Source organism: Acanthopagrus latus, chromosome 17 (assembly GCF_904848185.1).
Source record: "Acanthopagrus latus isolate v.2019 chromosome 17, fAcaLat1.1, whole genome shotgun sequence".
Taxonomy (NCBI): Eukaryota; Metazoa; Chordata; class Actinopteri; order Spariformes; family Sparidae; genus Acanthopagrus; species Acanthopagrus latus.
The window spans coordinates 13,036,604-13,058,960 of record NC_051055.1 but is presented as its reverse complement, the minus strand read 5'-3'; the positions used below and the strand labels follow the sequence as shown (position 1 = coordinate 13,058,960).

General features: G+C 38.9%; 1 protein-coding gene across 4 annotated transcripts in view; it reads left to right on the top strand.

Moving 5' to 3' along the window:
• cdkal1 (CDK5 regulatory subunit associated protein 1-like 1) overlaps positions 1-22,357 on the top strand; it is a 225,970-nt gene that overhangs the window by 162,542 nt on the left and 41,071 nt on the right. For all 4 annotated transcript variants that reach the window (XM_037074091.1, XM_037074092.1, XM_037074093.1 and 1 more), the window contains exon 12: positions 7,460-7,522. In XM_037074091.1, coding sequence (XP_036929986.1) covers positions 7,460-7,522 — 63 coding nt within the window. The remainder of the gene's footprint in view (positions 1-7,459; positions 7,523-22,357) is intronic.

Below are 22,357 nucleotides of genomic sequence, written 5' to 3'. Positions count from 1 at the left end.
ACATAGTGTATAATCTAATAATAATGTAATAATGTCTATATTTGGTGATCCTGACATCATATTGATGTTGCATTAATAAATATGTAATAAGAACTAAAGATATATGAAAATGTAAAAATATGCTCTGGCAGTCTGATTTCTAGCTATGACAATACACATATTTGAATAGAAGAACATAGACAGATTTGTCTCAGTAAGTCAGTGAGTGAAGCAGAGAGTTGGAGAGGGTCCAGCTGTGTTTAGATGTATTTGTAGGGCTAACATATTACCTTCTGTATGAGAGGATATATGAAAGAATGAGGATGGAGCGAGGGACAGAGGCAGGTGGGAAGAATAGGGGACCACAGGGATGGAGTGAGAGAAGGGAGAGAGTTGAGAATAAAGGGATGTGAATGCTATTAGCTCAGATCTCCATAATCATCCCCAGGTGACTAGAACTTAGCCTTGATAAATGGACTTGGTGAGTGGAGAGTGTGTGTGTGTGTGTGTATGTGTGTTTGGGTGTCTGTTGGTATGCAGGGAAGAGTTGAGAATGAGCAGCTATATAGGAGAAAGAGAGAAAAAAATGTGATAGAGGAGGAGATTAGCTATTCTAGTGGGACAGTGTTTTTAATTTCCCCAGGTTGTAATTGGTTAAGAACTCCATTACCCACAAGGCACCAGTGCGGCAGCTGTCAAAGTTAAACAGCTGGCCAGCCACTAGTAGCTCTATCTTGTAGCCTCACTATCATTTATCTATGCCCTGACACGCACACACAAACACTTGCAAAGACACACACACACACACACATACACACACACACACACACACACACACACACACACACACACACACACACGCACACACACACACGCACACACACACACACTTTTTAGACACTCTCACATACACATCACTGGAGATAATAACACCAGACTAAAAGCAGTCTTAACAGGTATTAAGGTTGAGTTCATGGTTAAGTTGCTGTCTGGGAGCGGGTAGGCCTGAACTTGATTAATGAGGACCCAGTCTACTAATAATAGAAGGCATAACACATTGCATTTTAATGATCACAGTTTTTGCTTGCCACATTCAAATGTTTTTTTTTCTTCTGACTAGGTCATCAGCATCTGAGAGTAACACTGATCTAGAGGGTGTAAAAAAATAAAAATCTCACCAAAAATAAGCATGTACAAAACAAGTGTAGATTTCATAAAAGAGATCTTTAAGCTGGAGCAGTGGGGACCAAGTAAAACATAAAAATGATTAAAAATCTGTTTTTCAGTACAATGTAAACTAATGAGCAGTTTTAAAACTTAAAAGCATGTACTTAAAACACATTTTCAGAATGGATTTCTACTTGTACACGTGCTAATACTATTTGAACTTTGAAATAAAGTTTAATTATATATATATATTAAAAAAAATGGTACTTTCTGATAATACAGTTTGTTTTCTCTGATCAGATACTGGCTATGAAGACAAAACAGAGGCATGATAGTTTCAAGGCCACTCAGTCACAAAATATCATTGTGCAAGTTAATTTGACTGACCTAAGCATTTGTCTAAATGACATAATGAAATTGAACAAAATCAAATCAAATGATTTAAATGTTAGGTCTGTGAATCAACAATTAACAGCTAAGATGCTGTGCGTATGCCTTAGTTAACACAAAATGCAAGTGATCTGGCACAAGTCAACATAGCTGAAACATGGTATGTGTACTGACCTCTGTAGAGACAGAATGGTCTCTGACACACACACACACACACACACACACACACACACACACACGAGTATCATCATTGTGACCACTTGTCATTGTGATGCTTTAGGAAGTGTTAATCCTTCACACACACAGACAAAACCACACACCAATTATGCCCAAGGTGTTTCTTGCAGTAATGTAACACAAACACACTGTGGGCGCAGGCTCTATAGCAATAACATCTGTCCGTCATTAGGGAAAGACAAACGGACGTATACTGGTAAGCCAGAAGCACATACAGTACAAGCTGAGGCAAGATCATTGTTACCTTGCCCCACAACACAGGGCATACTGACATATGCCCTTGCTCATACAGACACACAAGAACACAGAAAGGCACATGTACATGTCCACTGCCTCATGTCAGAGAGTCACACACTGAGTTTTTTTTTTTTATAAAATCCTGTCTCATAAATAGCCTCTGCATCTCATTTCAGAGCATGTTTGAAATTTACATCTAACTTTACATCTAAACTAATAACTGATAACAAACTTAAAAAGAACATTCAGCTACAACATGCACATGCCTCAAGGGGCGATGTAAATTATTGCCAGAATATTTTAATTAAAAGCATTTAAATAAACAAACAAATATCAACTGAATGTAAACCAACAACAGTATTGACGTTTTGTCGAAGACATCTATGTACTATGTTGCCGAGATTTCTACTGTAGTAAGTATTGCTAACCAGCTGTCCCTGGCCCGTCTTGTACCATAATAACGCTTTGCATCTGTTGCTAGTCCGATACCCGCCAAGCTTCAGCTGGGAGAAATGAAATTGACCAAAACAGTCTTGGTTTGTCTTTATACAGTCACATCTTGTTTGGTCAAAATTAATCCTGAAGTATTCCACCCTTAAGTACACACACGCAAACAAATTCCATGAGCTCCTTGTCCTCCTGTCTAATATTTAATCCATTCACTTAGTGTCATTGACTATCAAGAATATCTTAGTCAGGGTATTTGTACTCAAAAATTGTGTATCATCTTCACAGCATTGTTCAGATATTCCAACTTTATACGTAATTATTTTAGAACAGCAGTATTTTCATGAAGCATGTAAGTTATTGTGTGTTATTGGCAGCAGAGAGTCTCTCTCAGTCTACACCTCTCCTGCATGTTTTTTGAATACAAGTGTACACATCCTTGTAATGTCACTTCCCGTTAGACGCAGCATCCGTCTCAGGTGGCAACAACAGATGGATGTAATTGTAACAACCATCGTTCATCATCACCACGGTGGCATACACGCACACAGTAGCATATATAAACACACACACACACACACACACACACACAGTGGCTTTGCATTGCTAGGTTGCCGCTAAAACAACCTAGACAGCATGCTAGATTAACTTCTCTAGTTGATGGACCATGCGTCCTTGTACACACACACACACAACACACACACACACCCTTATACAGACACATTGCGATTCAGTGCACTAATGAAGCTCTTAGAATTAAAGCTACTGTAAAATAGGAAAGGTAATGCAGAGTTTCTGAGAGACACTTGATGACCTAAACCGTTGACATTTAACAAGGTGGTCTCATGTAAATGCTGCAAAATGTGTGATGCAGACTCCAGATCTCTGTTCGAAGCAAGTTGTGGTTGTATGTTCACAATATAACAATTTTCAGTGTAGTATTAACAAATAAAGGCATCATAGTAATTATTATATAGTTTTATAGCTGCCATCGAGGCTGACAAATCCATGCAAAATGTAGAGTTTAATAAGATGTGCCTTTTTTATTGTTGCTGTTGTTGTTGCTGTCTTGCTTTTTGGACATTTATTAAAATTAGTCATGGAGAATATATGATCAAATTATTATTCTAACTATTGGAAAAGTTATATTATTGACTATCAGTATCGGTGAAATTATAGCCAATCAGTAGATCCAATAATATAAACCAAAATTGCTTTCACAAGTCTAACAAAACTTTACATGGACAGAGTTGGCTTAAAAAGTGATAAGACATGACATACAAAATTGATAACTACATCTTTTAGCTTGTTCACTTTGCTAGGTACAGTATGACCGGAGGCCATCTGTCTAAATAAATGTCCCTCTGGAGTTGCAATTTTGACATTATTCTTTCCACAACATTCATGCCCTCAAGTCTCTGGGGACAGTGATCCAGGAAAGGTGGGTGAGATTTAAGCCAGTCTATGTATATGTAATGGCGTATTTACAGAGCGTGCATTTCAACCACAGCTAGCAAAGTTTACACATCCCCGTTTCCCCAGCGCAGGCTTCTGCTATTGGCTACTGATTGGTTCCACAGGTGCAACTTTGGGCAGAGTTTTTGCTCAAGGGCACCCCGACAGCAGCTGTTGTGGGCTAATGAGAACATCTTTCATTCACCTCCCCGCCAGCTTTTTTCACATTAGTCTAGGGATTTAAACTGAGGATCTCACAAATGTCCACCCCCTAACCTCCATGCAAGTAGCACCATCAATTAAAACTACAAGACTCTAAAATAACATGTAATGAGATGAGGTTACCCCCTCACTCATTCCTGTCACATTAGGAGGTAGGAAGCAGATCTCTTTGTTTATTCATTCATATTTATTTCATTTTTATTTTATATTGGCTCTCCCCTCTGTTTTGATGTTGGCCTTAGAATTTCCTTGTATTTCGCACATTTTTTTCACTTAAGTCAATTTTGAATGTACACCATGTACTGTATTTGTGAGTCAATGTGTGAGCCAGTGTTGGTGTGTGAGGCTGTGGTGTGTGCTATTGAGCTGGCTAAATTCTGCTGGGAGCTCATTGGTGGTTGAGAAATCCTTACCTGCGGTTACATCTGTCTTACAGTTACACGCGCGCGCACACACACACTCTCTCTCTCTCTCTCACACACACACACACACACACACACACACACACACACACACACACACACACACACACACACACACACACACACACACACAGCTGAGCATCACTGAATACAGAGTGATGGTGAGAGTGATGAAGGGATGGAAGTGAGGAGAGAGAGTGGTGTTACGGAGAAATGATGAGAGAATTGCTCTCACCTAAGGTGCTCCAGGCAGAGCGAGAGAGAGTGAGTGAGATTGTGGAGGGACAGCCTTACAAGGGGGAGGATGGGTGAGAGAGTGGAGACAGAATGATTAGTATGAGTATTCCTTGACTGGAGAAAAACACAGGGAGCAAGGGAGAGGTAGAGCACCGAGGGATACGTGGAAAGGCAAAGACAATGGGAGAAAAAAGGATTTGGAGATTCTGGAGAGCCCTTTGGCAGAGAAAGCGAGAAGGAATCAGGTGAAAACAAGACTGATACAATGGTAGAAGGATGGGGCCAATGATTACATGACTGTATGGATCACAAGAGCCCTGGGTGAACAGGGAAATGTGTAGGAGATGGGTAGACTTGGAGTGTGGGGAAGAAAATAGGTGAAGGTGTACACAAATAGAAGGAATGGAGAGTAGGGCAAGGAGTGATGAGAAGTAGAGTGATGAAAGGATAGTCCTCACAAGAGACAGAACAACGAAGTTGAAATGGTAGTTGGCCTGGGGCAAGGAGTACACCTGTACCCTTTCACCTTTCTTTCCCCTCCCTTCCCTTGTTTTTTTGTTTGAACTTTTCTTGCCACAGTGTCCTTTTTGGAACTTCTTTTCTTATCTCACTACATTACTTTTTTTTTGTCTGAGAATATTATCTTAACAAAGTCATATAATTTCATGCCAATTTTTGAACCCCTGTAGCCTGCAGTTTAGCCAGCAGCCAATATTTTGGGGCTTCCGGTGAAGCCAGTAGATATCTAGATATCTATATAATATAATGGATATCCCAGCCAAGATTTCCTCTTCTGGGCATAATTGTTTATGTAGCAACTTGAGACATGAGCATTCAGAGTTGGAGTTCAGAGCCAATCCTTAATTTATCTGGATACGATTGTAGATGAATTACAACGCATTCTATTTTACTCTGCAAATGGATTGTTCACCTGCATGTAACTGAACCCACTCAAACCCAATTGAGCAGTGCAACTCGGATGACAACCAGAAGTACAAACTTGCACAGAATATTTACAAAATCAAAATCTAACTTCCTGCCTTCAGATACTGCATCTGGTGCAGATATCTTTTCATAGTTCATAGTGTTTCGTGCTAACTTTATCCATCTTTGCCAACTTGATTATAAATTCTGTACATTTTAATTGATTTTTCGTCCTTCTCTGCATCCATCTTTCTCTTCACCACATCCTCAAGCTGCCTTTGCCTGTCCGGAAGCTGCATTTGTCATTCATGCTATAATGATGCTTGTGTGTGATAGTCAACTTGTAGGTTGCTGCTCCATATGTACAGATCTGGCCTAAGGACACTGAATCCAGCCCTGCACATACGCTGAAAAAGACGGAGGGATGAGGAGAGTGCACAGCAATGAATGCATCCTCCCTTAAGCTACAATAGCATATACATATATCCTTCCCCCTTAGCCAGACATGGCCTAATCAGCTCGCTAATTAGCACCCTTTGTAACTGCATCGGCCTCATGTAACTGATTGCATTAACAACTGCCACACATCAAACAGTCATGTCTCACGCTTGTGCATCTCATTATGCATTAAGGACATACAAGGTTAAGGGCAGATTTTGAGCAAGAAAAACATGAGAAATCTTTCTGCCATAGCTGGTAGGCATACAAATGTCTTTTTTTTTCTCTCTGTATAGTCCACATTTTATAGATTTAATGAATTACTGTAGGCCTTGTTCTCAACCATGATGATTTTTTTTTCTGTTTAAGTGACCCAATAAGTTAACATGAGTGAAAGTATGTATTTTTTCTATATCTGCATGACAAGCTGAACAGAATGAGGACATGCCAAGGAACAATACTTTAGATCATGGTTGTTCCAAGTAATTGTATATACAAAAATGTATCTACACTGATCAGTGAAAACTTTAAAATTGTTATTATTTGAAGTGAATACCCTAGATTGATGCAAAGTACAGAAATCCTGATCAGTGTTGCAAGACAAGCGATTAATGTCTAATTTACAACACACAAATACAAGTAGATGTGTGGACACACTGAGAAGTATAATGCCTACATTATATGACTACCTTCTCAGGGAGTTTCCATAAACATTCCTTTATGTTTTATGATCTTTGATACAATGAAGATACAGTGTTACAAATGTGCTTTCCACAACAATATTGCAAACAAAGCAAGTCAAGGAAAGTGCGAACATTTAAAGGAAGTATCTTTTAAATTGTCACCCATTAATTAACTTATATTACAGAATTGGACTCAGTAGACCGAATACCTACGTCTGCTTTTTTTTTCATCAAGATCCATGCATTTGCATCCATGGTAAATATGTTGAGAGAAAATCCTGGATTCATGTCTTTACATAGATCTACACCAAAAGGTTACAGGATCTCGTCTAGGCCGAGACAATCCTCCATCCAAGTTTTGTGGCAATCCATTCAGTAGTTTCTGTGTAATACCGCTGACAAACCGACCAACATAAGGACATAGATTAAACACCAAATCAAGAACATAAAGCAAGTGTCATTTTCCCCATCTACATCAGTGGGTTTTAATTTAAAGCATGAAGTCAGTTATCTACAGTTACATCTCAATGACTTGTCTTTGGTCTTTTTACCCGTATTATGCATGCATTATATGAGTGGCTTTTAAACTTCAAATGTATTTTATATCTTTGTTGTCTACAGAAGAAGCAGAGGACAAAAGAGCTGTCACAACTCTTCCACTCTTATAACCCCTATGACCATAAGGTAAGAGATATTTCAGTGTTTGTGATCCTGTATAACTTCCCTGGTTTAAATTTTTGTATCTACCTGCCTATGCAAGTTTTGCCCTTGGTCTTTTAGTATAGTGAGCTATTTTTATCTGCACATTTCATAATGGCCCTGAGTATGAAACCTCATTCACCTCTAGAACGGAAGCCTTCACTTGACATCAAAAGTAGGTATAGGTCACCATCATCATATTGTCTCTATGGCTATGATGAGTTGGATGTCTCCTCAAGATGGATGCCTCTTGTCAGCAATCTAGTGGATGAGGACAACTCAAGTATTTGTTCCTGATTACATTGTGAGAGTACAAGTGTATGTCTGACAGTAGACTGAACATGCCTCTCTTAAGGCATGCTTATGGTGATGAGACCCTTGTGACAACAACGTGTGTGTGTGTTTGTTGCTGAGTAGTTCTTATGTAGACATCCCTCTGTGAATGACAGCCCCATGACAACAGCTGTCACCACATTTTTCATCTGTCATGTAAAAGAAAAAGTTATATTTTGTCATATTAGACTATAATTAGTCCATGTACAGGGCTATCTAGAAATCTCCCGTCTTTGTTTTTATGCTGTGGTCATTTGAATGAATATTTTAAAGTAGTGTACACGAAGGCACATGTTGCAAACACGTTGGTGGTTGAAGGCTTCCATGCAGGTGTCACACTGTGTCATTTAGCAGAGCTAAGTTTTTTTGTTTTTTTTTTTTTGCAGAGTTTATACCTCCAGAGGAGTTTGTGCCTGTGGTGCTGCTGTTATATGTTACATACTAATTAAAAGGATGTAAGAGAGAACACGTTTTCACTGTGGCAGGCATGGCTCTTTGCCTCCCACGCACTGAAACACACACACACAGGAGCAGAAATAGAAGTACACATGGAATTTCACATTCATACAAGTGATTACAAACAGACAACACAAGCAAGAATGTGAATTGAACAACTTTAAGAGAAGAGAATATATTCATAATACATTAACAGGTTTACATCTAAATTAGATAGTAAGTATTCCTGAACATGCTTTACAATTCTCAGAGGAATTTAGAAACCAACTGTGTGACAGTAGATCATATTGAGCCGGCTGTGGCTGAACGTCTCTAACTTTATATTACTGAACACTCTTGTGTATCTTGTAAACATACTGATTCAAGAATGTTTATATTGCTCAAGGAGCTAAACTGTGCCTTTACAAATGTCCTGTAACGTCCCCCAAATCCCCAGAAATACATAAATAAACTAAAAAATTGAAAATGCTTTGAAAGCCTTAGACAGCACTTCCATAAAGGCACCTAAAACAGAAATTTTGTGATTAGTTGTCGTGGTATGTAAGTTCAGTCCCTTAACTCCTGCAGCAAAATCTCAATCTTCTGTGTCTATCTATCTTTGTGTTTTTTTTTTGTGTGAAAATACAGAGCACACAAGGAGCTGGGTGTTTCATTCCCAAAAGATAGACTTTGTGTGAAGTACCACTTTAAAGGCACTGTGTTGTCTTGCCAGATCTGAGAGCTCTTAATTCTCCCCGAGCCACTGTGAAGCTTTAGATCCTCAGGGATGAACCCTCTGTCCATTCCAAAGTTAAGGCTAAATATGAAATATGACTGCAGTCAGAGCCAGAGTCAGACCTTCGGAAATGCCCTCTCCTGGAAGACAATGTTAGAAATCCAGCCATAAAAAAAACAGCGAATCCATATTTTCTGTTAAAATTAGTATTTGTTTGTATAAGTATTTTTTTATATGCATTTCAGTGTAAAGTATTTTTTAATTTCTATTTGGCTTATAAAATTCAGTTTTTTTAATGCTGTGAAACACATTATTGTCAACTATGTTGACAAATAAATTACATATTAAGTGGCAAATAAAAATTCATTGATAATATCAATTACTCCTCTAATCTGCCATATTTATTATTTCTACATAATGTCATGTGTTTTTAATCCCTGCAAGGGACCAATGTTTAAACTGACTCACTGATAACCTTGCCAAATTCACTACGTTTTGGGGATAAAATGTGTCAGGTAATCCTGTCCCATTATATGCTATCTGATAGCCCTCATACATAGATATTTTTAACATGTCAAGCAAATTTCTTAAATCGTACTTGCAGCCATGTTCCTGTAGGTCTTATTTCTTTTCCATAGATTGTGTAGATGTGCACATAAATCCGCTTGCATTACAAACTCAGATAGCCGTGAGATATGATTTAACGATAATAAATCTAATGTCAAGCATGCTTCCTCTCAGATCAACCACGGTTCTGCCTGTCTTTGCCCATGTCCATACACCATGGAAACACTGAGGCAAATCAGTTTGTATTAAGCCCATATAGCCGTTAGATAGAAATAAATGAAGTCTGATAATGTCCCCCGTTTTACATTAAATTCCCCTGGGTGTCTGGCCTTTCAGCTTACAGTTTATGTAAGGATATTATGTGTTTACTAACACATCTGTGTGTGTGTGTGTGTGTGTGTGTGTGTGTGTGTGTGTGTGTGTGTGTGTGTGTGTGTGTGTGTGTGTGTGTGTGTGTGTGTGTGTGTGTGTGTGTGTATGTATGTGGGGGAGAAGGAAAGAGACAAAAAGAAAGGGAGAAGCGAGCACTAAATTGTTGTCTTTACAACCATTATTGTTAATGCGTGTCCTCCTATAGGTATGAAAAGGTCATTAATAAAGACTGAGTCAGGGTGGGGGGCGCTGGGTTAGTGAGGCTTTATTGCTCCATAGCTCCCAGCTACCAACCAAATGAAACATGTTTTTAAATGAACTAATTGTTTTTTGTACCAGACTTGGTTCTTAATCTCCCGTAGCTAGCTCTGAATCACAAATGTAGAAAATGGCTAGCTAAAACACAAACAAGATGGTGCAGTGAGCATAAATCTTTCTTTCTTTCTTTCTTTCTTTCTTTCTTTCTTTCTTTCTTTCTTTCTTTCTGTCTGTCTGTCTGTCTGTCTGTCTGTCTGTCTGTCTGTCTGTCTGTCTGTCTGTCTGTCCCTTCATTTCACTTTCTTTCAGCAGGGTTGTACATATTTTCTTGCATGTGTACATATTGTACATATTGTACTCATCAGCCACGTGTATATTTAAGAGACAGAGGTGTGAGTGTTTGTATGTCTCCGTGTGTGTGTTTGTGATGATTAATGTGAAATATCCTATAGCCAGATGGTGCTGAACAAGGCCCATCCATCAGCAATGAAAAGACCAGTAGGCAGAAAGCTGGCGGAGCACTTTGTCTGGGGCCAGTGCCCCGCAATGGACACACACAGTCACACACACAGACACTACACACACATTGACTCTCTGAGGCCTCAACTGTGTAACCCCCTAAGCTACATTGGAGCTTCTGTGTTTTGTTTCGGAGTACAGGATCTTGCTTGGTTCTTTTTGCTGCTTGGGTCCCACATGAGCAGTGGCATCTCAACCTGAAACTATGTCTAGTGTAGCTTTGACTTGTTTATTGGTCCCAAGACAGAGTTTAAGGATCAAATAATTGCATTTTCTAGTGCCAGATTTATGGTTATATGAGTTTTTGAGAATAAGCATCAACCTTATTGGTCGTCAGTATCATCAAGTCAGCATTAAAAGTAAAAAATTAAGGTACCGTTTATCAGTTCCGACATATTTATATATGAAATTGTCCAATATAGCAAATATTTCCAGCTTTGTTACTGGACGATTGCTATCAGTTCAGTTGAGAGTATGGTCTTAAGCAATGGTTAAGACATTAAGACAAGTATGGTCTTAAGCAATGTTTTCACCCATAGGCCTCTGTTGTTCCTGATTCTGTATTGATACTATAAGAAATTTGTTTTTATTCATCAGTAAGATTCAGTGAACGTCAAGGCTTATGCACAGCACTACTGCCATGTTTGTTATGATGTTGTTTGTCTGCAGTGACCACAGTTTATTCCCCTGTGTAAATGTGTGAAGTTAGAAAAAGTATATGAAAACACTACTCACATACAAACCTCCCTCCCTTTGCTGCATCACCATGTCATCTAGTGTAAAGTTTTGCCCCCTAAAGGCTTTCCCCTTCCAGGTTGTGGTTGTGAATCTCCGATCATGCTTTAGTCATCCTGAGCAAACTTAACGTGTGTGCGTGCGTAAGTGTCCGTGCATTCAGCTGTTTCTGGCAGAGCTAATAAAGCCCCTCTCACCCCACACTGTCACAGTCCCCTGAGAACACACACACAGTCACATACATACATTCTCCATGCTGTGTTCATAGCCCTGAATGACAGAGGTGACAGTTTTCCCTGCAGCAAGAGAGGAGGGACAAGCTGTCAGCATGGCCCATTGCACCTGCCCAGCCGCACAAGACACACACAGAAAACTGGAAGTTGGAGAACGAGGTGGAGGTGGCTTAATGAAAGGCTGATAATGAAATACTAACAAGAGAAAGGCGGCATTTGCAGAAAAATAAAACACTTAATTACACTCAATAAACTTTCCCCCTTAAGCTATTCTGAAATCCCAGTTTGACTCACAGAAGTTGACATAATTATTTATCATTTGAAGAAAAAGAAAAAAAAAATGTTAATTAGTCTAACCATTCACTCTCTCCCCAACAGATCACTTTTTTTATATTCTCCCACATGTTTGCTAAACTAAACAAGTACTATTTTGCTTTCGTCCCTTTTGGCAATTTTAATTACTTTAATATTGTAGAATGAGATTTTTTAAGCTGCTGTTGTTTTGCATTGTTGTGAGAAGTTAACCTCCATCTTTGTCGAATTTGACATTTGCTTGCCACACTTTTTTTTTCTCCTGCTCTGTTAATTAACTGACTATTCAGGGCAAGAGAAGGAGGGAGTGTAAGGAGGGGAAACAGAGACAGAAATGTTGGTTATTTCTCTCTTTTTGTCTTATCCATCTGTCTGATTATGTCTGTGAAAGCCATTTTTTCTCCCGGTTCAGCAGGGCTCTACACTATCTGTAAATGTCTTAAAAATATGTAAATTTAGGGCTTTAAAGGTATCTTAAGTTTCCAGTACTGTTAGTTCTTTTGTTGCTACCTTACAAAGACAGTTGATTATGTTTCAGTTATTTTTAAACTGATAACTGCAGCTACTGTGCCATAGCTAATATGGTAATGATGGCAGACAAGGCAATAAATGAAAATGTGAAGATGGGGGTAGTTTTGGAAGTCAATTCAGGATGCATTCTAGATAAAAATGTTGCTGGAAAAAAAGCACCTCCCTCTGTGTTACTGTTTCGCCATATGGCTTTGTCTCTTTTACTTAATTCAGATACATTGTATGCTTGTGTCCCCTGAAAGGAAATCTAAACACACATACATTTTATGAGATGCCATTTCTCCCAGCTGGAGACTACATTGTAACTTCCAGTAGCTGTTGAGTGGCAGTTGATGCACCTACAGTGGGGCAAATAGGTATTTAGTCAACCACCAATTGTGCAAGTTCTCCTACTTGAAAAGATTAGAGAGGCCTGTAATTGTCAACATGGGTAAACCTCAACCATGAGAGACAGAATGTGGAAAAAAAAACCCAGAAAATCACATTGTTTGATTTTTAAAGAATTTATTTCCAAATTAGAGTGGAAAATAAGTATTTGGTCAGCTACAAAGAAGCAAGATTTCTGGCTGTCAAAGAGGTCTAACTTCTTCTAATGAGGCCTAACGAGGCTCCACTCGTTACCTGTATTAATGGCACCTGTTTTAACTCATTATCGGTATAAAAGACACCTGTCCACAACCTCAGTCAGTCACACTCCAAACTCCACTATGGCCAAGACCAAAGAGCTGTCGAAGGACACCAGAGACAAAATTGTAGACCTGCACCAGGCTGGGAAGACTGAATCTGCAATAGGTAAAACGCTTGGTGTAAAGAAATCAACTGTGGGAGCAATTATTAGAAAATCGAAGACATACAAGACCACTGATAATCTCCCTCGATCTGGGGCTCCATGCAAGATCTCACCCCGTGGCGTCAAAATGATAACAAGAACGGTGAGCAAAAATCCCAGAACCACACGGGGGGACCTAGTGAATGACGTACAGAGAGCTGGGACCACAGTAACAAAGGCTACTATCAGTAACACAATGCGCCGCCAGGGACTCAAATCCTGCACTGCCAGACGTGTCCCCCTGCTGAAGCCAGTACACGTCCAGGCCCGTCTGCGGTTCGCTAGAGAGCATTTGGATGATCCAGAAGAGGACTGGGAGAATGTGTTATGGTCAGATGAAACCAAAATAGAACTTTTTGGTAGAAACACAGGTTCTCGTGTTTGGAGGAGAAAGAATACTGAATTGCATCCGAAGAACACCATACCCACTGTGAAGCATGGGGGTGGAAACATCATGCTTTGGGGCTGTTTTTCTGCAAAGGGACCAGGACGACTGATCTGTGTAAAGGAAAGAATGAATGGGGCCATGTATCGAGAGATTTTGAGTGAAAATCTCCTTCCATCAGCAAGGGCATTGAAGATGAGACGTGGCTGGGTCTTTCAGCATGACAATGATCCCAAACACACAGCCAGGGCAACAAAGGAGTGGCTTCGTAAGAAGCATTTCAAGGTCCTGGAGTGGCCTAGCCAGTCTCCAGATCTCAACCCCATAGAAAATCTGTGGAGGGAGTTGAAAGTCCGTGTTGCCCAACGACAGCCCCAAAACATCACTGCTCTAGAGGAGATCTGCATGGAGGAATGGGCCAAAATACCAGCAACAGTGTGTGAAAAGCTTGTGAAGAGTTACAGAAAACGTTTGGCCTCCGTTATTGCCAACAAAGGGTACATAACAAAGTATTGAGATGAATTTTTATGTATTGACCAAATACTTATTTTCCACCATGATTTGCAAATAAATTCTTTAAAAATCAAACAATGTGATTTTCTGGGGGTTTTTTCCACATTCTGTCTCTCATGGTTGAGGTTTACCCATGTTGACAATTACAGGCCTCTCTAATCTTTTCAAGTAGGAGAAATTGCACAGTTAGTGGTTGACTAAATACTTATTTGCCCCACTGTATGTTGATTTAGTAAATTATATACTGAGAGAATAAGCAGGTACAAAACACTCTCACTCACCCAGCACACATCTGTACTTCATAGTGTGAGGGGCACCACACACATTTATGTTTGCCTTGTTCCTGCACATCTCCATCAGTTTTAGATGGTTTGCTAATGATTCCCCATAACCTGTATAGTCCACACTAACAGATACCATATGTCTGCCCCTTATAATTGTGTTGTCACAATAATGGTCAGTTATTATTATAGTTATTGCTGCACACATAGGCGCCGGGTGGTGTTCAGGAACATAATCGATTTTTTCTTCATAGGGAACACATACCTGCCTCTGTCAGTCTTGTCATCATTTCTCATGCCACTCGAAAACCACACTGCATGTATTTTTGAACACAGCCAGAGCTTTGAATAGGTAAAGCAGATGAGGGGAGGTGGGAGAGGGGCACGTTGCATTGCACTAAACTTTAGTGTAATGCAACGTGCCCCTATAGGAGTTTAGTGACTAAAGCATGGGCTACAAGGACCTCAAGGAAAGCCATGCCCTGCATCATATAATAACGATTTAGAAGACTCATTTGTATGGAAGCAAGAAGATAAACTTGAAGGAATTCCAAACTTACAACTATAAAGGATATCGAAATTGAAATCTGAGACCAGATTTTACCTGAGGCCACTTGATACAGGGCCTGTCTGCTAATCCGATGAGAAGTAGCAATGGATGTCTTCCAAAATCCTGAAGTTCAGAAAAAACAAAATGATATTGAGACAGGATTTAGAATCATAGGAGGGGACTTAATCGTACCCTTGATTAACTTGACCAGCATAAAGAAGGAAGGTTAAACAACCAGATTAAACATTTCAACAAAGATGATGATGATGATGATTCATTGATGTTATTATTTCCAACAGGGAAAGAAAGATATTTAAGAATTTATTTTGTCTTTATCCCAAAATCCGCACTCTGCAATCTGTTGGGCTCAGAAATTTACGAAGTCCTGATATCAGATCATTTCACAGTATCTCGTCTTAAAAGAAAGAGGGTGATTACGTGTGGAGGATGAATGGAGCATTTCGACAGCAGTGTTTATAAGATATGTTCACGAGAGCTACATCACTTTATTCCTACAAATATGTTGGGGGAGCAAAAGTACAAATCAACTCCTGAAATACATGACGGTGGTTTTGAGGCATATATTAAAGTAATTATTATTACATATCCTTCTCTGCAAATTACACTTTTCTTGGATATCTTCGCATTTTTTCTCTGGTATTTTAATTAATAGCAGGTCTGATGAGTCTCTGATGAATACTGAGAAGACCTTTGTATGACAAGGCTGACTGACAAAAGAAATAGGTTGATTTGCTCTGTGGCTTTAGGTAGTCTTGGATAATAATATCCAAGTGTGCTGGGTAATATTGCTCTTCCTGTTTGATCAAAGGCAAAAGAAATGCAACAAATGGAATGAGACCTCTGTATGTGTATTCCACCCACATTGCAATGCTGCTTGCCAAAGACATGGTATTCTTGTGCTACTGTATAGAAGAGCACTATAAGCATGTATACATGCTCTCAATCTGTCAAGGTTACACAACAGGGACTTGCACAACACACACATGTCTGGTCCCACTAAAGAAGTACAAACACACATGTGAGCCTACATAATCCATTTGGTGCCAAACAAACATTTGCCTTAGAAATATTCCCAAGTTCTTTATTTCTTCTAATTTATGCAACACCACAGCTATAGTTTTGTTCTAGAGACATACAGTACTAACAAACAGTACACACCACTGCCAAGCATGGCAGCTAGTAACAACTTAGTGAACTGGTGTTGTTTTACCATGGAGGGGAAACCATGGAACTAACATTTTCCGAGGCGTTGGCATTTTTTCTAAAAGAAGGGGCTGCTATGCAATTAATAAGACAAAAACAAATGCTGATATTTGAGGAAACAAAACCACCTGATTTGCTGGTCATAGACTGTCCAAGTCCTAACCTAAAGGACTGTCTGTCTCAGGAATACATTGAGCTTTGAAGTGGTTAATTCTTTAATCTCCAAATTGTGTGTTTTGGTGCATTTTCTAACGAGTGAAAACTTCTTTACACTGACATGAAAACAGCCATTTAACCTAGTCAGATTAATGGATTTTGCTCTGAAAATATTTGGGAGCACTCAGCTGAATCATTGTATCTCATTTTCAAGGTGCCAAGGTTGTATTCCAAAGAGCTTGTTGTTTTTTAGAACAGTTTGAAAAGGTTAATTTACTAAAATTTAATCAGGAAATAGAATTTGGTTGAATATATTTTTGACAACATCTTAATACCTCAATCAGCTTTCTTTATTGAAATCTTTTTTTCTCCATTTATAATAAAATCTCAGAAAAATATCCCCTCTATGACGCCCTGTCTCACACTTGCACTCCGTCTTTCTCAAAGTGACCATAAAGGCTTGTTGATTGTTATCATTTGTTGGACCAAAGGCTTTGGTCTGTGTCTTACTCATACACATCAACACTGACAGATTCACACACTCACAGTCAAACACGCACACGCAGCAGTAGACCACAGGAAACCATGGGTTAGCAGCTACCTCATTTTAACAGCATGCTATGTGACTGACATCTGAATGGAGGGGTGGTAGGAGGGAGTGTGTGTGGGGGGGGACAGAGTGAAAAGGACAGAGAAATGAATGAGGAAGGGGTTTTAGGGCCTGTGTGGCTAAATGGTTTCTTAGACAGGAGTGTGAATGCTTCCTGATTCAGTCAATAGGGCTCCAATTTAGCAAGCATCATTTGGAAAGGTATGTGTGTTTGTGTTTATGTGTGTATAGCTTTCAATATATTCTGCAGCTGCTTGGCTGGCTAAATGGATTCTCTCTCGTCTTTAGAATAAATCAACCGTATACCGTATTGGTATGATAAAGTATATCATCTTAAGCCTTTCTCCTAATAGGAGGTGTAGGAACAACTGGTAATGGCTGAGGTATGAAAATAGTTGCAGTTAATTTCCTTTTAATGAAAGAAAGGCTTTTTTCATACATCTAACATTCATTGATGTTCAATAATAAGACATGTATGTGTGGTATATTTTTTTGGCATTTAAATGCGAAGAGAATTTTTTGTTAAACTTGTAGAAAGTTATAAGTCAGTTTTTAGAGCATGTTCCTATTATTTGCTGATGTATATTATTAGGATTTTATATGGTAATAAACTTTTTAAAATTTGTTATTTTCTGTTGGACCTGTGAACACATACCTAGGCCAGATGGAACTTTCACAACTTTATCAATACGCATTATTACTTAAGGGTACAATTCCTGTCAGTCCCCCAATTGACTGGGCCGTAAACAGCGGATCATCATTAGTGTGGGCCATTCTGTAGGGGATGGAGTCTCAGTTTAACATCAAAGCTAATTATATTGAATTTATGTCCTGTGTGTCTCTTGATATTTGTCTTTTGTCCGTGCAAGTACAGCATTTATGTATTTGCCATGATCGCGGGGGTTGCTCCAATGTCTTGTCTATCATGGAGCCTGACTGTGTGTGAGCATGCAAATGAAGGAATATGTGTTTTTATGTATGCATGTATGCAGGCTTATCAGCACTAGTAATTGTTTGTCTGTGGCTGATTGCTTAACGTAGCCTGTCATTAGAAAAATTTGAAACCTGATTCAACAAAGCTTGCTACAATCTATATGGAAATTCAAATGCGTGGTTTCAGGCTATGAGCTAAAACCATGATTTGACTTTTCCTTCTTTCCTCCTGCCATCCTTCCTTACTCTCATGCTGTTTATGGATCAAAACTTCATCTAATTTTCATTCCATGTTTGGTTCAGACAGCCCAACCCTGATAACATCAACAGCAACGTCTCACAGAGAACGACGTGGGGGGGGGGATCTAGGTACAGGAAGGAGTTATTTGGTGTGTGCATGTTATTTAAGTTTTCTAGAATATCCATTGCATTCCCACTTACCTTTTAAATCTCAGCTTATCACAGTATCGCACATTCACAGTCGTGCATACTTTGTCACGACAGAGGTCGAACTCAGCCAATCTCTGTGGGATTAATTCACCTTGTACTGATGGATGTAAACTACACAGGTTCCTTTGTTAGCTACTTTAGCTTTTCATTTAACAATGTGTGGAGAGCTTATCGTCCATTGTAAATTACATGTTAACACTGTTTGAAATCTTGCATTTGCTCATTGATTTTACTTGGTTGTTGCAGAGCTCTTATCTTGAGCAATGTATGTTTACAGGTTATCCACTTGTCCAAAGGAACTTTAAAAAAAAAATAAGATCCTCCTTATATTATCAATTACTTCAACTGGAGGCCTTAGAGGTATTAAAATGTTTAAGGGACCATAGTAAAATTTGCTAAATGTGTGCTTTTTATCCATGTTGTTTTACCCTTACCTTGAACAGTTTTTGCAGCATATTTCAGTTATGTTCTTCTATCATCCATTTATTACATAATGACTTTGCAGGAGAAAATGAATGAGTCAGTTTTGTTTTTGGATCCTATTTACAGTCAGTCCCAGTTAGCATTTAATACACAGAATACAAGTTTGGCTCTCGACTTACTGACAGTGTGTTTGTCAGTAGGGACATGATTTCTTTCTCTTTTCCTGAAATGTGTCTTTTTAACAGATTATCTTTCTTCAATGCCACTGACATTACCTGAGTCATTATACCCTGCACTTTGTTCTTCCCAAGATAAAGAGGTTTAGTATCAGAGTTTGGTAGACCCATCTATCTCTTATCTGTGTGGAAACCACCAGAGGCTAGTAACACCATTCTTGCTTTTCACTCCTGATCTGCCTTATATCCGTCCACTCAGTAATCACTAACAACACCTGCTCTCACACACAAACAGGAGCTGAGGAAGAATCATGGTGTCTCAGGGCACGATGTGTTTTTACATGAGGACTGAGTGTTTAAGGACCAGTGTGAAATTTGGAGGCAGTTATATATGTATTAAAGATGAGTATCTGGAGTTACTTTTTGTTTCTGCCTATTTATTCCTGAAAAAGTAGGATTGTGCATCATGGTTTTTGCTCATAAGCAAAAGAATGAATGACTGCAAATGGAAGTGCAGTGTATTTTTACTTTTTTTTCTGGGAACAGGCTACAATAATATCAGCAAGCAGGATCCAAATCACAACTGCTAAAATCTCTGTAAAGGAATAGACAAAAGAAAAAAAAACAATAACTAGAAATATTAGTGAAAACAACTGACCATGTATGTAAGTAAACACAAGGTTTTGTAAACTTGCTATTTTATTTAATGCCTCAAGGTGCCTACATCTGGTTTCTTGTGTGCATAAACACACAACACAGAACAGTGACACTCACATGTTTTAAGAGAAGAAAACACATACACGTGTCTGGGTGCACACACTGCACACATGGCCCTGTAAATGAATTGTGTGTATAAGGCTGAATATGGGCTCACTACTGTAAAGGCTTTATTCTCATTATAGCCAAGTTACAAAAACTGGGGCACAGCAGGGGGGGAAAGTGATACATTAACTGACTGCAGGCATTGTGTGTGTGTGTGTGTGTGTGTGTGTGTGTGTGTGTGTGTGCGTGCGTGTGTGTATGTGTGTGCATGCATACGTGCATGTGTCTCGTGTGTTTGTCTGTAAGGAAGAAAGTGTTTTGAGTTTAAATGAAGTCATTCAAAAATAGGGTGTTTTTGGCCTTGTTATGTTCTTTGTATGTGTTTGTGTGACAAGAATTATTCCCAAGTTGTCACATCCTGACGTCTCTGAGAAAAATTAAGTTTTTCTTTTATTTCTATAAATAGTTAGCAGAAGTTTATCTTTTCTGAGCATCTTCAGTCGTTGTTTTCAGCCCTTTGCTGGCTGTTTGATAAGAAGATTGATTTGTACACTAAAGACTAATGTCATTGTTCTGCATGTGTATGTAGGGGGCAGAGCGGAGGTTGCGGCTGTAGTTTTGTAATTGGTCCGTTTCAAATTCTCCCCCCTGCTCCCATAATCTCTTCAGCAGTCCCACAGACCATTCTCTGTTCTGATATGTTCTTTTTTGTCAATCATTATACAAATGTGTTTCTTCAATGCTCTCAAATCAGTTACAAGTTTCAGAGGCTTTGACATAAAGATATGAAATGAGATTTCTAAAGTAGAGAAAGTAAGCTACTTCTCAAAAACAAACAAAGCATCACTCCCAGACATGTTTTAATGGTCTAGATGCACCGACAGCAACACCACTGCAGAACCATAAATCTGCTGTTGACATCTAATCAATAGCCCAGCTCCATGTGTACATAGTAATATTTAGGTGCAAACATGCAGTCAGCCATGCTGAAGCTTAAAATGACAAAATGGAATTTCTGTTGAAAATCAATCAAATATTTGTTGTTTAGTAGGAACTGATTATGATATAACTGTATTGACTGTATATTATTAATAACGTTTGGCAATGACTACTATTTCCTGTTGTTATTTTTGTTTTTATTTTAAAACAACGCATAACATTTTCCATGATTTAAAATTCAAAGCAATGAACGGTTGATGGTCTCTAGACTCATATTGATATAAGTTGTCAGAAGTGTATGTGCTTTTGTGTAATATAGTGGGGAAATCCCAGCCTTATTTACAAAGCTTGCAGAATCAGGTTATTTTGAAATACTTACTCTTGTTCTCTGTAGAAGGACATCTGCTGTTTTGTTGATTTCAATTTGCTACTCTAACACTGCTTTAAGAGTGACATGAACAGGCACCATTACTCATTGCTCCCTCAAAACACCCTGGACAGATTTGTTGAATAAAGAAGAAAGTCACTGAAAGATAAAGGGGAAAATAACAGCTAGAGCTTCCACATAATAAAAGGATAAAGCAAGACAAAGGAACAAAAACAAACACCTCAGGAAAAAAAGAATGAGCTGAATATTTATGGAATCGAACAGGAAAAAAGAAAACAAAGAGCCTTTTCAAATTTGACACCTATTCACATCCTTGGCCCTCATTTTCATTTTTCTTCATAATCTTCAATGGAGTCATCTCTCAATGTGTTGCGTATAGATTAGTGTGTTTGCTTGTTGTGCTGAAGGCCAGTTAATTGCCTGTTTGGGGCTAATAAATAGCTGTAATTAACAGGCATCGTTAGGTGAGGCAGGGATGCCAAAGCTGTGGAAAACCAGCTGCAGAAAAACAATGAACTACAAGGTGTAAACATTCACCTGGAACTTTTGTTCAGTGCGACATTTAGATTAGCAAAGTAGTAGGTAAGTCTTACTGGCACCAATAGGGGTTTCTTGTTGAAAGTAACTTACCTGTCTGCTTGCAAGACATCCCTTATGATGGCCCTACATCTGAAATATAAACTCTTAAGTTTTATGATGCTGGATTTCCAGTAAATGCTGACCGTTTCTCCATCTAATTCTCAGTTCTTACAAGGGAAATTCCAGTATTTTTAAACCTGAGCCCTGTGTTTGCATGTTTTTGTGTATAAATGATTTACCACACAACGTAATCCTTTGGGGCAAATCCGAACATCATGTTACACCTAGTAGAAATTCTGTCTGACGTTGTTATTGTAAGTGTCTGACAACAGTCCTACAGAGAATTTTTGTTTACCTAGAAGAACAGCCAGCAAGAATTTATTTCCAAACTTCTTGTTTAACAACAGTTGGTCAGAATTGCCCCAACTGATAGTGTTGTACTCATTGTAGCCATATTGCAGCTGCCAGCTGAGGTGATTGACTGCACAGTTGTTAGGAAATATGAATCATTTACACGCCAAAAAATGAAATTCTAGGGGCCAGGTTTAAAAATACCGGAATTCCCCTCTGACTACTTAACTATGACATAAG